This window comes from Gekko japonicus, unplaced genomic scaffold, assembly GCF_001447785.1.
Source record: "Gekko japonicus isolate JY-2015 unplaced genomic scaffold, Gekko_japonicus_V1.1 scaffold2043, whole genome shotgun sequence".
NCBI lineage: Eukaryota > Metazoa > Chordata > Lepidosauria > Squamata > Gekkonidae > Gekko > Gekko japonicus.
In genome coordinates this window covers 287130-305606 of record NW_015166480.1, presented here as the reverse complement: position 1 = coordinate 305606, position 18477 = coordinate 287130, and the positions used below count along the sequence as shown (strand labels likewise).

The window sequence follows — 18477 nt, the reverse complement described above, 5'->3', positions numbered from 1 at the left end:
AACCGCTACTGAAGCATTTGCTTGCCGGACCAAACTGCCAGTCTGAACTCAGCCATATTGTCTCAAATATACACAGACGTGTATACACAGACATAAGATACCAAAACCAGGATCAAGAAGGTGCATATGGTAGGACATCTACATGTGTAGCCCCAGCCTCTCCCTGCTAGTAATGACTCATTAAGTTGCTTTAGCCTCTCCTAATAAAAAATGTAAAGGGTTGCAAGGGAAAACACAATTATGTGGGGGTTTTTTTTCACCATCTTGCTGAGACACACAGTAGAATGCACAAACTCAAAACACAGCTAAAGCAGTTCACAATCCATTTACTGCCACAGTGAGAGCTCCCTGTTACACTTTATATAGATACCACAAGTGAGCAATGAAGCCATGATCACCTATTTTATTTTTTAAACTTAACTTTGCAATAGAAACCAAGGTGAAAAAATGTGATTAAATGGCAAGAAAGTAAAGGGAGACACTACTATTGTAACAGATCTATTTTCTTTTCAAGTAAAGAAGCTCAGGGAGTGCAGTGAAGCAGAAAGGGTTAGGGGGTGGCAGATTGTCAGCTTAGTCAAAATATCTCCAAGGAGGCTTGACTTGCCTAAGGCATACCTGCTTAGCCCCATCCATTTATTATGGTTGGCCTAGTAGCAACTTAGCAGGTTGCAGACATAGTGATGATTTGCAAGGAGCTGGGCAATGCAAGGGAGCTTGGGATAGCATCTACAGATTCTGCTTGAATTCAGGAAAGGAGAGTAACAGCCATCTACTGTCTGGTAGACTAACCAAGGTTTGTATAACAGACTGTGATTTAAACAAACGACAGATTATTGTGACAGCTAAAAGCAGCCATATTGCCCTGCTTTTTACTTAACCCACTGGAAATTCGACAGATCACTTACACTCCCATCATCAACTGACTTCACTAGATACTGCTTCAGGAGAGAGAAACCCCAAACCTTCTTTTCTTTATACGGTGCTATTTGACATTCTCTAGAAATATACCACAACCCTCCTATACGTTCAACCCTATTACCACCCTGTTTCAAATAAACTCAAAGTAAGGTCAAAATCTGTAGATTATATAGGCCCCGGGCACAAAGGTGGGATATCGCGGGGGGGAGGCGTGGCTGTTTGCCCCGCAGCAAAATAACGCGCAACTGCGCGATCAGGTGTCCCCTCGCCGTCCCATAGAGGTCCCGTGGTTAGGGGGGAGGTGCCAATCATACGACGCGCCAAAGAAGCGGCGCAGCATGGCAAACGAGGTTGTGTGGGGTTTTTTTTAACCTGAAGTATGCGCATGCCCCATTGGGTGCTTGTGCGCATCCCTGGAGACTTCGGGGGGGGGAGAAACCCTTTTCGCAATGGGGCATGGGCGGGCGCCGGATGCCACCAGAAACGCGATCAGATGCCCGCCCTTGCCCCGCGATTTCTGAAAACTAGTACCTCCGAGGTACTAGTTTTTCACCACGCATCTTCGTAGGGAAGCCTCGGGTTCGCCACGGGAGCTCTACGCTTCCCAGATGTGGCGGTGAGATCGTGCCCGGAAAATCCGCCTATCTTCCATCGCAGTAGCGTGGCTACTGCTCCGTGTGGCTGCAGCCATAGATTCTTTTTTCTTTTCTTAATTCATGGTATTTCCAGGCCCACAGTTGTTGGCAACCCATGCTGCTCCACTGCAGAAGCAGAGAAAAAATATTCCAGGGAAAGTCCAGTAGTAAATGGGTTCCGACGGGCCACAGATGGACTTTCCCCATGTGATTGGGATGGTCTGATCAGGCCATCCTGGCTTGGTGCCATTCCCCCCACCCTTCGCAGTATGCACATCATTGCATACTCCACAGGGGGCCCTCAGTGCGGAGGTGTGATTCCTCAGTTATGTGCATGAGAAACAAATGGCCAAAAAAAAAGAGACTCACCCGCAGTTGTGTCTGATCACACTGTGACAGACTGTGCCCGCTGCTACAAAGGGCTGTGTGATCTCACAACTGTGTTTCTAATTGATCTAGAGGGAAAAGCCTTGTTTCCCCCACCCCCCGCTTCATCTGGCACATGTGACAGCAACCTTATTTGACTTAGAGGAAGTCTCTTTCATCAATGGAAGAGATACATTGGATCTAGTTCTCCACTTGCAGTGGTCACTTAATACATGATGAGAAAGGTCTCATTTCTCTTAGTTTTTCTAATAAAAATGAATCATGCCTTTCCTTGATAGAAAAATGAATGTACTTACTCAAAATAATGAATTTCCAGAAATAAACTAGTTTAATACGAACAGAATAGGGTTGATGATGCTACAAATCCAAAAATCTGCCAATAGTTTAATTATAAATGCTGCCTTTATAAAGCACACACTTCAGAAATGAAAACAGGGATTATTCCTATGATTGGCCAGACTTAAAATAAAGCTATATTTAGAAAGAGCTAGATGTGTGAAAAAGCAATGAGATATTGCTCTCTGTTTTAAGGGATTACTATGATAGTCATAATTCTTCTTAAAAAGGAAGGCTTTTCTGAACAATACAATGAGAGTAACAAAAGTAGAAAGTGCTAACCAACGGGAAAAATACTCGGTTGAAACATTTTTGTCTTTTAAAAGCTACAGCTCGTTAACATTTATATTGCAACATGTGGTGGTTATGTGATAAAGCACAAAAGTATTGGGCTTGGATTCACGAAATTATACCCAAAAAAAATTAAAATCTTTTGTACTTTTTATACCGGAAATATTTTTGTTAAATACTGAAAAATGTAAAAAAAAAAATATTTTTTTTGAAAACCTGAAAACTGTAAAAAAAAAAAAAAAGACTCTTCTTATATTGTATTGTATGCTAAACATTGGAGATCAACAGAAACACCTTCGAGAAAAGAACTTTTAAGTAAAATGTTAGAAACTGCAGAAATGGACAAACTAACTCTGATTTTGAAAGGATAACAAGAGACTGTATTCGAGAATACATGGTCAAGATTTTACCAATGGTTTGAAGATTATTCCAAGTAATCAACAGAGCCATTTAAACTATATTTAAGGACATTTATTCTATAAATAAGATATATTTGCTAGCAACAAGGTTATTGCTACAAGGTGAAATATACAAATTTATGATAAATCAGGCATCAGTATGATATTGAAGAAATGGAAATTGAATTTTCCCCTTTTATGTTTGTTTTATATGTTGAAAATAAAAAATATATCTATTAAAAACATTTATATAGCAACTCAGCATGAGATCAAAAAGAAAGAGGTAATACTGGCTGGGAAGGCAGAGGCCTTGAAGGACAGCATTCTTTCCACCTGGTGGAGTTCAGATGACCCTTGTTGACTCAGTTAAAAGCCTTGGGGTTATACTGGATCCCATCTTATTATTGGAGAAGCAAGTTAATATAGCTGCAAAAAACACTTTCTACCAACTCAGTCTAGCCTATGAGATGGCCCTTTATCTTGATATGGCTGATATGGCCACCTAGATTAATGCCATAGTAACATCAAGACTAGACAACTGTAATGCACTGTACATTGGTCTCCCCTCAAAATCAATCCAGGCCCCATTCACACGGAGAAGTAGCCACGCTAAAGACATGAATGTCAGGCGGATTTTCGGTGCGCGATCACACCACAACATCTGGGAAGCGTAGGGCACCTGTGGCCAACCCGTGACGTCCCGCCGAAGATGCGCAGTAAAAAAGTACCACGGAAAGTGCACTAGTATCCAGAAAACGTGGGGCAGGGGCGGGCGTCTGATCGCAGGAGCGCTAGTATCCCATGGCATCCAGCGCCCCTCCATGTCCTGTCGCAAACTGGATATTTTTCATAAGCACATGCACACAAACAAGTAACTGAAAGCAGTGCTGCTCCGCGGAACTGTGCATGCACATAAACACGAAACGCTTGCCGCACGACTTCTTTGCCACACTCCAGCATCCTGTGTGATTGCCAGCTAACAACACTGCTCCGCGGAACTGTGCATGCACATAAAAACAAAACGCTTGCCGCATGACTTCTTTGCCACACTAAAGCATCCTGTGTGATTACCAGCTAACATCATAAGCGCAAAGCATCGGGGGACTGTGTGATCGGTCTACCACACTTTATTTTGCTCCAGGGCTAACAGCCACGCCTCCCCCCCCACGTTATCCGGCCCGTATAGCCGGGGCCTCAGAAACTCTAACTAGCACAGAATGTTGTGGATTGGCTATTATCAGGCACTAGACAGAACATACACATTACTCCCATTCTGCATACACTCAATTGGCTGCCTATTTGTTAATGGGCACAATTTAAAGTACTGGCTATCAAATATAAAACCCTTCATGAGCTTGGTTCCTCTTATCTGCAGGACTGCAGCTCCTCCATATACTCTGCCACAACAGCTTCACTCATGTGAGCAGGGGCTTCTGCAGCTGCCAACCTGCAAATGGGTTAAATCAACAACTTCCTGTACATGTGATTTCTCCTTTGTAGTTTCTACCTTATAGAATGGCCTGCCTGAGGAGGTCAGGAAGGCTCGTACTCTCTTGGCTTTCTGTGAACTATGCAAAACAGAACTATTCAAGATGGGTTTTCTATGCAGCCAATAGGGTTGCACTGTACAAAATTATTAACAAAACTACTTGGGTAAATTATTAAGGACTGTGATCTGTACTACTGTATATAGTTTGCTGTAAGAAGGATCTTACTATGCAATTTTTGCATCATTTAATGAGTCATGTTAATATTTTGGCTTTGCTCCACTTGTTTCTGTTTTATTCCAGACTTCTACAATCAAAATGCACTGATTATTGAATGCCCCATTTTGTTGATTGTACTGACTATGGCTGCAGTCACACTAAATAATCCACTTTCATTGCACTTTCCAACTGGATTTTGCCAGTACACATAGTAAAATCCAGTTGGAAAGTGCACTGAAAATGGATTATTTAGTGTGTGTGACTGCAGCCTATGTGTAATCCATAAAACATAAGAGAAGCCATGTGGGATCAAGCCAATGGCCCATCTAGTCCAACACATAGTGGCCAAAACCAAAGTTCCATCAGGAGGTCCACCAGCAGGGCCAGAACTCCAGAGGCCCTCTGCCTTGAGTTCCTGTGAGAAAGGCAGACTATAAATAACATAAATAAAATTTACCCATGTAGGATTTAACTATTGCAGATAACTATTCATTATAATTTTGACATGCATCGCCAAATTCAACACATTGTAGCCCCTTCACTTCAATGGAGCTGGTCTCAACTAAACAAAGGATATTCACTCATCATTACCAAGCAAAACTGTGGCATGTTTTTTTTTACTCTGAACTGCCTCCTTTCCTTTTATATTACATGGCCAAAGGATAGAAGGGACCTGGTTATAGAAAAGTAAAATTTTCATACATGTTCTCAGCCAGTAAAATTTTTATAATATTCAAAACGGAAAAATAAATTCTATAGAGGAGGCTGCAATTGCTTCAAACATATAAACACACAAATAACCCCAGCATCATGTCTCTTAAAATAATTGAAGAGAGCTTCCTGAAAAGACTGGCATCCTTTGGAAAAGTTTACACATTCCTTTTACAGCAGAAACACCTGCTTATGGAAAACTATGTAAGAATAAAACAAATCTCACCTCTGTCACAATTTTGTTCGTCACTATTGTCCACACAATCATGGATTCCATCACAAAGCCATCTGATAGGGATACAGTGTGCCTTATTTTTACATCTAAATTCATCTTCTTTACATTCTGTTACACAATCCATCTGTTTAAATATATTTATATACAGCAGTATTTATCAATAAGACAAAAGAATTATAGACAGATCAATCAGAACTCAGCAAACTGATACATTCATTCAACATCTTTCCTGTCTGGAGACAGAGGAAGGGTAATAGTTGGTTGACTGAAAATAAAATGACATCACTGAATGTAAGTAACTGAAATTGCACACAGTTCTATGCTGTATCATGAAGATGGAAAATATAGCATTTGATCCTATGGACTTGAAATAGGCTTCTCTGCTTTCCCCTTTGGAGACCCTCACAGCACAATGACTACAGTGAGGAAAAGGATTTTTGGCAAATGGAGACTCTAGTGCCAGCAGAAGCTCAGCCACCAGATGGTGAAGGGGCAGTTTCAATCTGCTTGCTTTCCTGACTTCACCCCCACCCCCACCATGGGTAAGCAAGGATTTGAGGAATCACAAGTGTGGTTGTGGGTAGGTGAAGACAGAAAGATTACCTCAGTGCTTGTAAGATCCAATCCATTATGTTGCTATTTTTTCATTAACCCAGTGGTTCCTTACATGAATAAGCCAAAAAGCACACAGAGCTCCCTATCTGCATATGGAAAATTCTTTATTATTCACATCAATGAAAGTTGCAGCTGCTCCTTCATTCAAATGAATGGAGATAAATTTGCTCATGACTGCATGATGCAACCAATATGTGTCGGATCATGGAAGCACAACTGGACTTGTAGTCAAATGTACATAAAGGGAACTCACTTTAAAAAGCGCTTGTTTGCTCAGCGCTGCAAAGAAGTGCAGCAATGGGGGAGAAGAAATTTCCGGTTTCCCTCTTGCCTGGTTTTCAGCAACAAAAGTGGTGGTGGTATCTTTTCACCCCTTTTCTCTAGCTTCACGTGGCCTTTCTAGGGTGAGAACCTATTTTGTTTGGTTTGGTACTAACTCTCCTTACTGCTTATAGTAATTGCTGTATGTCCGTGTGTGTGTGTGTGTGTTTTTTTAACATTGATTTTAATCTTTTTAATTGTTTGCTGCCTTGGGGGCCCTGATTGAGTGAAAAGGTGGAATTAAAAAGTTTTAAACAAATAATAGTTCAGGTCAAGGGCAATGAATTGCTTACCTCATCAGAACCATCAGCACAATCATATTCTCCGTTACACCTTAAAGATGCTGAGATACATCCTCCATTGGAACATACATATTCACTTGAAGAACAGGTTGGTGATGCTATTTCAAACATACATTTGACATTAGGCAAATACAATAGACAACTGCATCACAATTATTAAGATTCATCATTAAGACTGGCATTTACTTAAAATACAGATCTACTGAGTAAGATCTATCTTGATGCATCCTTCCTCTAAGGAGCTCAGTATGACATACATAGTTCTCCCTAAATGTAAACAGAAATTGCATTCTTTCCTTTATCTAAACACCTCTGGTTCTCTAGTTTTGTCAGGATTAAAAGTGCCTTCCCATTGGATGGCTACCATTGACCATCCAACCAAGTCTCATGCTTCATGAGAAAAGGGACTGGGGCAAATCAATCCCCAGCTCAACAGCCATGAACGCCTCTTTTGTCTGTAACATAATTAAAGATTCTACCATAGAAGAGACGTAAACTTCAACTGCAATTAGCTCTGAAAATTTTGCATACCAAGTATGCATAAATTAGTTTACTCCAGGGGTCATTTCATAGAAAAAGAGCTAGGGGGACTCATTAGCATAACTCATTAGCATATGCCACACCCCCTGCCATCACCGGAAGTGTGTCCTCCCCACAGCCGGCGGCAACCTCCAGCAGGCACCAGCAGGGAGCTCCAGGCCCCGCCCTCCCGCACCTCACCTGGGGGGATGACGTCCCCCCGCGTCCCCCCCCAAATGACCCCTGGTTTACTCCAATGTTTGGGTGGTATATAAATTTCTAGATGATGACTTACGGTAATGAAGCAACTTTCTCAGAATGGAGCTTTTCTCCATTTCAAATTGTTACCACCACTAACAGGGACATTTTACACAGTGAAGTGTTGTACCTTTCAGCAGTCCAACAGACTGAATGCAACAGAAGAGAATACAAGCCAGTGAGACCACCAAAGCATGGGCTTGCAAACTGTTTGTATTTGGGAAAGACTCCATTGTTTATTTTGGCTGCTTTGTGAGTCTGTGTGTGCATCCCTTGATAAAGCCATGCTTGGAATGCTAACAAAGCCTGACATGGGACTTGTGGGGTTATGACAAATTCCACTTTCATTTAGTGGCAGCGCAGCTACTGGGGAATCCTCTGAAGGCAAAAGAAGAGGATGAGGAAATGAAGACTATATTCAGGGGAACTGCACTGCTGTATTTTTATTTATCTTTTTTAAGGGAATGGAAAAGTTTCCAGGTTCCACCCCCAAAGTCCCCAGGTATTTCCTGAGTTGGACCAGGCAGCTCTACTTTTGAGTCACACACTGGGTACGCAGTGCAACTATGAATATGGTATATTGTATCAGGCAACATATTACAAAAACATCATTTTAGTTGCTGACCCATTTTCTTACTGCCAATACGGGGGTTGCCATTTGTAAAGAAGTACCTGGTTCACAATTTTTCTCATCCTCTCCCAGTATGCAATCATCGTGTCCATCACATTTCCACTTTGCTGCTATGCATTGACCATTGGAACACTGGAACTGGTCTTTTAAGCAGCCAGAATCACAATATCTCTGTCAAATATAATTAAGCCACTAATTTAATGAATGTACAATGTAATATTAAACTTCAACAGTACAAAATATTTAAGACCTATTTCTGAAAAAAAACAGTGTTTACAACTTCTCTAACAACACGGCACCTGCTTCTGAATTTAGCAACAGTGATTTTTAACAAAACCCCAAAGAGAATAGTCAATATAACTGGGAAGAGAGAGAGAGAGAGAGAGAAGGGGGGGATTAAATGTCAGTTATTCTTATAATAACGGTGATCCAGAATGACAACCATGTATTAATAAAAAAATCCTCTCAATTTATTTAATCACAGTTAAACAGTGCCTTCACCAAGAAACTTGGAAAAACAATACCCACATCCCAAAATTTTCTGCTACAAGTGATTGCTCTGGGGTGAGCTTAGGAAGCATAAGAACGCCCTTAAAATCTATCATTCCCTCCATTGCCTTCCTCCCCTTTTGTTTTCCAGCACCTATATCAGGCCTGCAGGATGCTGATTACACAATTCTTCCTTCCACTATTGCCCTACTGAAGTTTGAGTGGCAGTTTCAAACACTTCACTGAAGAGTGATGAAAATACATAACAGTTCATGTTTGCTCAACCAAAAACATTTCAAATTTCTTTTTTCAAGAGCATCATGTTATATCGGTATGCTGTAAAGAGGGATGGAAAACATATTTTCCAATATTTCCAGATATATTACTAAACATGGCATCATATGTTTGGGGCACTTATTGCAATAGTGAGCATGGCATTTAAGCAAAAAGCAGCATATTCCAAATTGGTATTCCAGGGGACTATTTCAAAGGTAATGGCCACTGAAGAATTACACAATTTTCAAGGTTGACAGAGAAGAAATTGTTAAACATTTTTTCTGTTCCTTGGCTCAATCATAAACCAAAAGGGAGAAAACAACCAAGTAATCAGAAGGAGATTGAGATCTGGAAGGGCAGCCATGGAGATCCTTAAGTGTAAGGGAGTGTCACTGACGACCAAAATCATGATAATTCATATAGTGGTTTTTCTCTTTATTATTTATTTATTTATTTGTCATATTTATATCCCGCCCTCCTCGCAAGCAGGCTCGGGGCAGCTTACATTACTTGGCACAATGTACCAAGTGCAATTATAACCATTTAAAATTGTCAAACCAATTTACCATTAAAGTGCTCACAATGTCATTAAGTCAAAATGGCATACCATAAGTATGGTACCCAAGTACCCGGCTCAGTGGTCTCCCAATATATCAAGATAATATGGCTCACTTTTCAACTACAACCAGCCCAATGCCCCCATGTTAGTGGTGGGCATTGATGGTAATAGTGGGTGGCTCTTAATTAAAAGCCTGGTGGAAGAGCTTCGTCTTGCAGGCCCTGCAGAATTGCAGAAGATCCCACAGGGCTCTGATCTCCTCCGGGAGCTCCGGGAGCTCATTCCACCACTAAGGAGCCACCACAGAAAAGGCTCTGGCCCTGGTGGCAGTGAGCCTGGCATCCTTGGGGCCCGGAATTGACTTAATGTTATTGCTTATAGATGAGGCTACCCGAGAGGCAGCAACTATCCAAACTGAAGTTAACTGGCCATATAGGGCTTTAAAGGTAAGTACCAGCACCTTGAAGTGAATTCGGTACGCTATTGGCAGCCAGTGCAGTGCCTTCAGCACAGGCTGGATGTGCTCCCATCTAGAGAGACTCATCAGTAGCCTGGCTGCGACATTCTGCACTAGCTGCAGCCTCCGGATTTGGGACAAGGGCAGCCCCATATATGGTTGTGAAAGTTGGACAATGAAGAAAGCTGAGAGGAAGAAAACTAATTCCTTTGAAATGTGGCTTGGATGAGAGTTTTACAGATACCATGGACCAGCAAAAGACAAATAAATGGGTTCTAGATCAAATTATGTTTAAATTCTCCTATGAAGCTGTGGCAGAACGTGCCTGCTCTAGCCTGCAGGCCCCATTCTGACTTGCCCTCCTTGAGGTCCCCAACTCCTTGGAGGGGCTTCTCCTTTTAACTCTTTGGTAGCCACCACCACCACCTGATCAATATAGGGATTGCCCACTGAAGGGATCAGGACCTTCAGCTCCCCTTCCAAGCTCCGAGGCCTTGCCTCAGTGTCTCCCGCTAGCCCAACACCTGGCTACCAAGGGGGCAGATTAATACCTTGTGCACCCCTGGGGGGATAGCCTGTTGCCAACTGCTTGCCTTCCCCCCTCTTAGGTCCCTTTTAAAATAGTGTATATGAAACAGTGAGTGACTATGTGCTACAGACTACCACTTCTAGAATAAAAAGTTTAAAACATTTATTAAAAATAAAATGTTTACAAGCATACTTTTAGCACCACACCAGATTGAAGGGAAAAACAAAAGAAGTTGGTAAATTGCAAATCCCCTGTCCCACTCTCTAAAACATGCCCTAACTAGATGTTAAAATTAGGACAGGCTCTTTATCCTAGGTGTCCTAGTTCTCTAAAGATCCTCCATTACCTTGAGGGTTAGTCCAGCTCTCTAGGCCAACTGCATGGTCCAAAATGGAAGCCTGCTCTCAACCTCAGACAAGAGGTCTGTTCAGCTCAGCATCCCAAGAAGAGAGACCACCTTACCTTTGCAAGGTGGTTTTAACAAAATTGTGCCTCCTCCCCCTTGACCCCAGTTAGCCCAGGTCAAGGCTTCTTTTCCTGTTATCTCCAGGAAGTCCCTTCCTGTTACCTGTCTAGTAAAAAGTTCTCCAAGCCTCTGCGCTCCCTGCTTGCAGAAGGGGGGGGGAGGGGGATGACTGACCATTCCTTTGTCTAAAATCGATTAGCATCTGTGTGCAGGTGAGCCGATGTGCCAGCGAACTAAACCACACAGGGAAGCCCTGCTCGTTACCAACCTCCCGCCAGGAGAAAATGCATTTATCCACAGAAGCTAAAATGACTAAGTATAGGCTTTCGTACTTCAGTAATATCACGAGAAGACAAGATTCACCGGAAAAGACAATAATGCTAGGAAAGTTTGAAGGCAGTAAGAAAAAAGGGAGACCCAACATGAGATTGATGACTCGATAAAGGAAGCCACAGCCTTCAGTTTGCAAGGCTGTTAATGATAGGACGTTTTGGAGTTCATTAATTTATAGGGTCATAGGGTTATTAATTCATAGGTTTGCCATATGTTGGAAGCAGTTCGATGGCACATAAATATTTTGCATGTTAACTTGGATCTAACTGGGATCCCCATGCAAAATTCCACCTGGCTTGTACTACATCTAGTTTTCCCATGCAAAGAAGAAGAAGTATCTGAAGAAGTGAGCAGTGACTCATGAAAGCTAATACCCTACCACAAATGTTATTAGACTTTAAGCTGCTACTGGACTCTAACTCTTTTTTACTGCTACAGGCAGACTAACACGGCTTCCCTTCTTGATCTACCCCCATGCAAAGAGTAGACTTGTTTCTTCACAGAGCAGGCTGTGGTGCATTTCTGTTATTCTTTACGATTTAGTTCCCAGCAAAGAGCTAACTTGCTTGCTATTAGAGATGCCAAAACTGTGGATTTTTTGTTCTTTTGGGGTTATTTAATACTTGAGGAGCCCTGTGTGGTTCTTCCTTCAGTTCTCCCCTCCCCCCAAACAAAATTTGTATTTAACTCTTCTGTCAAAGTGTAGACATCTGCTTTATGCCTGCTCTGATTTATTGAACTGTCTCTTGATATGTAAACTGCATTAACTACTCCGTAATTAATTATTAAGCCCTTTGAAAGAAACTGAAAGTGGGTGGCAACAGATTGTAAAATGCTTTGAGCTCAGTCCTTCCACACTCTGGACTGTAGTCTGAAGCTCTTATCTAATAGTTTTAGACTATTTATTTCTTCATTTACAGACAACAACTGTGACCAATCATTCTGCATTCTTGGAATACCAAAGGAATGATTGACTTGGAGTTGTGCAGCTTAAAAATACTACATAATTGCTGATTGTTCATAGAACTCTGGCAAGTGAAGCCAAAACACCCAGTAACAAAGGTGTGTCTCTGAAAATAAACTGCTGTCAAGTCACAGCTGACTGATGGCAACCTTTCAAGGGGTTTTCAAGGCAAGAGAGAAACAGCAGTGGTTTGCATTGCCTGCCTCTGCATAGGTCCCATCTAAGTACTAACAAGGGCTGACCCTGTTTACTACCAGGATATGACAACACAGAACTGGCATCGACCATCCAGGTCAGGTACCTCTGAAAATTTAGCAATTTGGGGGATAAGATTAAATGAAACATGATGTAGAATATTTGCATATGACAGTAATTGTTTTTGATGGACAGAGCTAGCCACAACTGAGTCTAGTGGTATTTGGGAGATTACAATGCCATGCAAGGGACACTTTCCAGGGAATAAGCCCTTTGAATAGACTTGGGCTGCTTCCACCTCATGGTGTTTTTCCATAGTGATAATGTCGTTGTGACTGTGGGTGATCCTTAGCAATGGATATTCCAAATGGTTCAGAGTAATCTTTTCTCTCTCCATTGGTTTCCCTTTCAGACCTGAGGCACAGTGAAGCTCGCTCAATCAAGTATAATGACGATGTCGCTATGCTGTCACTCAAGGCTCTTTTTTTTAACTTGTGGGAATCTCTGCAACAGTGTTTAGGAACACTGTAGTACCACTGTGTTAGTAGAACACACCAGTCAGTTTGCATGGTGCTGATTAACAATAATGCTAGTTAGGAATCCTTCTAGTACTTCTATTACTTTCATACCCTTCTGCATTGATCCACCTGGACTGGGCTGTTCTACCATTCACTCAACAATTCCATCTGCACAGGCTCTGTTCCCTGTTTGGATCACTGGTGGGAAGGGTTAGATTAAAGTCCTGTAGCACCTTAGACACCAACAAGATTGAAAGCTCCCTTCACCAGACACCAGTAGGAATGGAGATCTCTGTTCCTTTTTATCACAGTCAGAAGGTGGGAGGTGTATTGTAAAGGTGTATTGTTTTGGCCAGAGCTCCCAACAGATTTGCGGGGAGTGGCACATATGCTAGGAAACATTAACTCACAAGTAAGTCCAGAAATGAAAACCTCAGGGCACATAAACCATGGATTCCGATGTCTCAATACGAATACACAGAATTCCGGTCTAAGCGTTTCGCTGCTCGGACGTGTCTCGTCTCGCTCGGATGGAGACGCGCCAAGACCCAGCTGACGGGAGGGGTTCGAGTTCGTCCCGGACCCCCCCCAGGGTCTCTATAGGAGACCCCCAGCCTGGGGAGCTGAGGAGAGCCTCTTCCAAGGGGACGCCCGAGGAATTGAGGCTCACCTTCTTCCCCGATAGGTACCGTCACCACGGAGCCAGCATGGCACCTAGGGACGACTGCCAGAGCAAGCGATCAAGACGAACTCATTAAAAAGATTTCCAAAAGATCTCCAAGGCCACAAACTGTGAGTTAAGCAAAGTTCAGGTGAAAAATAAGTGAATGGAGCCTTGGTAGTAATTGGAAGCACCTAAGTTCGAAGTGCGGGGGGAGGAGATTCCAACCCCCCCATAGGAGTAAACTGTAAAAAATGGTTTTAAAGCAAAAATAAAGAGACTTTGAGCCAAACCAAGCGCATAAGAAGTTAAGGAAATGCAAAAGTTGCTAAAATATACGAAGAGGAATTAAAACGTATAACTTTTGCTTTGTTTTGGAAAGTTGATATTATGGCTGGGAGAGGATGGAGAGCACCGGAGAAAAAACTGGTGACCAGAAATAACATACCAATGACTCCCTCCCAGAACCAGGAAGCATCTACAGACCTTTCTTCACTGTTAGCAAATGCACTGCACCCTCTAATGGAACTGATGACTACTCTCAACACCAAACTAGACAATGTGCAAAAACAGTTAAAGCAAATGGACAAGAGAACCACAGCAACTGAGAAAACGTTGAAAAAGATGGAAAAACAGACTGAGAGTATTAATAAAAGAGTGGATGAAGCAGAGAAGGAGAGATCCTTGGATAAAACACAACTAATACAGCTCCAGCTGGAAAGATCAATGTATGTTCTATGCTTCCATGGTATATCTGAGAATAAGAATGAGGACTTAAAGGAACTCTTGGCGGTTGCCATGGCCCCACTAATGGATTACAAGCAAGAAAACTTAATTAAGGAAATGGATGTGGCGTACAGGACTTATCCAGACTTTATAAAGAAAAATAAACTCCCAGGGGAAACTTAATTAAAATTCATGAAACAATCAACCAGGGAGCTGGTGCTAAAGTCAACAATGGGAAAATCCTTAAAAATCAAGAATGAAGAGAAAAATTTTGAAAGACATCCCATTCGAAGTAAGAAAAAAGAGGAAACTATACAGGATGCTTACTTTCTCTCTGCAAAAAAAAAGGGAATAGTGTATAGATGGCTATTTCCGGAAGAGTTGAGATTTAATTACCAGGATAAAAAATATAAAATTGACTCTGTTCCAAAAGCGGAAAGATTTATGGATCAAATGCTTAATGTAAAAAAGAAGAAGGAAAAGAATTTAAAAACGGGTGCGGAGGAAGAAGAAGATGAGGAGTCCTACTCACAGGACTCAACAAGCCAAACTTCCTTGTCATCAGAATCATCTGAATCGGTGAAAGGAGAGGCCGTTCCCAAACTGCAGAAAACAAAGAAATCTAAGAAGAAAAGACTCTAAAAGTAAAGCATGAGTGCTAAGGGCAGTAATTGTGCCAAGCTAATAACTTTATACTTTTTTATAATCGAACTAATCTCTGTGTACTAATAGGTTAAAAAGGTCTATTTTTAAGCTTTTTTAGATCGTGATTTGTATTAGTCTTTACCCCTTCCCCATATCCAGTAGGAGATTTAGATTATATGTATCTAGGCTTCCCTGACCCATTTCCCATAGTAATAGTGATAGGGCATTAGTACTCCTTTCCCCATTCCATATATGTAGTGTGTAGAAAATGCAAAAAAAAATAAAAAAAATCCCCCTTCGGGGGGCCAAGAAAACGGGAAATAAGCAGAAGGGACTTGAAGTCCTAATACAGGGACTAGGTCTAATAGGCATTATTGAAACTTGGTAGGATGACACTTAGAACTGGAATACTAGGAATCAACGGTACAACTTGTTTAAAATGGATAGACAAATAAGGAGAGGAATAACATTATACGTAAAGACGGTATGTACTTGTGAGGAAATACATGAATCTGAACATGGAAGTTCAGTTGAGAGTCTCTGGGTAAAAAATAAAAGGAGTAAAAAAGATGACTCTGGAGGTCCTGTCCAACTCTCTGATTCTATGAGGACAAGGCTGAGAGTAATGTGACTTGCCCAAGGTCACCCAGCAAGCTTCCATGGAACAAGTGGGGATTCGAACCTGGACTTTGCAGATTTTAGTTCTACACTTTAACCACTACACCACACTGGCTCTCATGATGGAATAGTGTGTTGGAATTCATTTTTTTTTTTTTACTGGCATGATTACATATACAAAGTTAAATAAAAGAAGTTTTTCACTGTCTGCATTTCTTATCTTGCCATTGAAACAATGTTTGGGTCCAATGGTACCTTTATGACCAAACTTTGTTCTACTGCTTCAGACCAACATGGCTACCGGCCTGAATCTATTTTCTGGCCATTATTATTATTTGTCTTATTTCATGATTGTTACTGAAAATAGTTTTGTCGTATAGCCCAGACCTAGATAGCCCCAGCCTAGCCTGATCTTGTCAGAACTCAGAAGCTAAGTAAGGTTGACATAGAGGCAGGCAATGGCAAATCACCTCCAAACTTCTCTTTCCTTGAAAACACTACGGGGTTGCCATAAGTCATCTGTGACTTGATAGCAACAACAACAACAACAAAAACATAGAGGAGGGGAGTGTTAAAAAATGATCTGCCCCAGGTGCCAAATAGGCTAGGTACACCACTGGTAATGTCGATCCCAAAGTGGAAAGGATTTATTAACCAGACAGTAGGTGGGAGGAGATTTCCCATGCAAACATTGATGTCAGAGATAGCAAGAAATACACCATTAAGATGGGGGTAAGGTAGCGACTGCAGAAACTGAGCCCAGTATTGGGAAGAGTTCCATTATGGCAAACGATGCACAAGTGTCTTTGTATTTTCTGTCATCTCAGAGCATTTGTGCTTTTCACCCTCCCTCCCCCCAAAACCTAATTAAAAATAACCCTGGAGCTCTAATAGAAAGGATGTTATTAATACTGAAAGCTTGTTTTCCAGGAAAGGGGAGATATTGGGTGATAGAAAAGTGCCTTATGGAGTCCTGATAATGTTTCTAATTATCATAAACAAAGAAAACTACCCTCTCTTTAAATGTCATCAGTCAGTAAATTTTGGGGAGGACTCTTTCCAGGCAGGGATATAGACACAGTGGGGGAGGGATAACCAGGCAGTGGGGGTGGGGGAGCTTTACTATACAGACATGGAACACTGAAAGAGTAAGAAATGAATTAACCAGTCAGTGAGGTTGGGGAAACTTGCCAAGCACAGAAACATAGACCCAAAGAGGAAGGAATTTTTTGTTGGGTCTTTCCTATACCAATTTGACAAGGGGACAAATTGGTAGAATTAGTATTGCAATTGCGCTGTTCTGTTGCATGGGAGACAGAGCAGCGGCACCCCCACACTTCCTACTGAACATCTTCAGTCCATGCCCCCAATTGGACTACTTTTGGGTTGTATTCCTCCTCATCCCTTCCATAAACATTGCAATATTTGACTGAAACGTACCAACAGTCTTCAGGTCCCCGTTTGTAATGTTAAAGCAGCCGTGGAACTGTGCTGTTCCAGAGAAACATTTCTTTTTAAAAAAAAAAAGATGTAATTTTTTTTTTTTTTTGGCAATAAACAAAGTCATCTGTTCCTTTACAAAATATCGCAGATATCATGGTTTGGCAGGAATTTAAATCCAAATCTGACATACCCACATATTTTCTGAGCCATTTTTTAAAAGTTTTATTAGCAGCAACAGTCCCAGAAGGATGGTGATCTGCTAATCAAGGGGGAGGGAAGGGAAAAAAGAAGAGAAGGGGGCTGCAACGATCTTGACCGAGTGGGGCCTCAGTTTATACTGTTGGATTCAGAGTCCAATTCACATCAATAAAGAAAATATCACAAATCTTTTACAGCTATATAGAAGACATTCTGAGCCATCAGCATGATTGGACGGCTGCTTAAAAAGCTGCTTAACTAGAGCAACAGGCATCAATACTGAGATCAATTTTTGATTCACAGTTGGTCTTTATGTCAAAAATCCTCATTTCATCTCTCGGAAGAATCCACTCAGGACATCAAATTAAAGTTTAACCAATTAATGTGAGAATACACATGAAGGTGCCTTATATTGAATCAGACCATTGGTCCATCAAAGTCGGTATTGTCTACACAAAGTGGAGATGACAGAGATTGAACCTGTGACCTTCTGTATGCCAAGCAGGTGCTTCACCACTCAGTCATGGCCCCTTTTACAACCCTATTTCCAGGGGTCTTGTTGTAGAAAAAGAGCTGCCGGAGCTCATTAGCATAACTCATTAGCATAACTTATTTGCATATGCCACGCCCCCTGACATCACCGGAAGTGACAGAAGGCCACACCCCCTGACATCACCGGAAGTGTGTCAGAAGGCCCGGCTACTTACCCTCCTGCTTCATCCTCATTCCCAAACGGAATGAGGATCGAAGCAGAGGGCGGGGTAAAGAAGGGGGCGGGGCTTCACCACGTGACCGCCCCGCCCCCTAGAGGTTCTCTTCCGGAGCTCCGTACCTGAGAGCTCCCCCCCGACTAGAGCCCTGCCTATTTCATATATTTTATTTCTGCGTGTCTTCAGTCTGTTGGATTATATTTGTGTTTGAGCCAACATGGAGATGGCTGGTGGGTACTGAAGTTGGAAAGGGCTCATTCCGCTTCTCCACCAAAATATGGTTGATAAATCAAGCCTGCCCTTTAGAAAATGCATACCTCATCTGAACCATCTGCACAATCATAGTCTCCATCACACCAGAATCTTGCAGACATACAGTCTCCATTTGAACAGTGAAAGTCTTTCAAAGTACACGTTTGTGGTT

The 18477-nt window shown here is 41.8% G+C and overlaps 1 protein-coding gene across 1 annotated transcript in view; it reads right to left on the bottom strand.

The window, feature by feature from the left end:
* The window catches only part of LRP1B (LDL receptor related protein 1B), a gene marked incomplete at both ends in the record, with an annotated part of 332345 nt that overhangs the window by 30235 nt on the left and 283633 nt on the right, over window positions 1–18477 (bottom strand). Inside the window, 4 exons of the mRNA XM_015412125.1 lie at window positions 5612–5744; window positions 6850–6956; window positions 8308–8437; window positions 18371–18477. Coding sequence (XP_015267611.1) covers window positions 5612–5744; window positions 6850–6956; window positions 8308–8437; window positions 18371–18477 — 477 coding nt within the window. The remainder of the gene's footprint in view (window positions 1–5611; window positions 5745–6849; window positions 6957–8307; window positions 8438–18370) is intronic.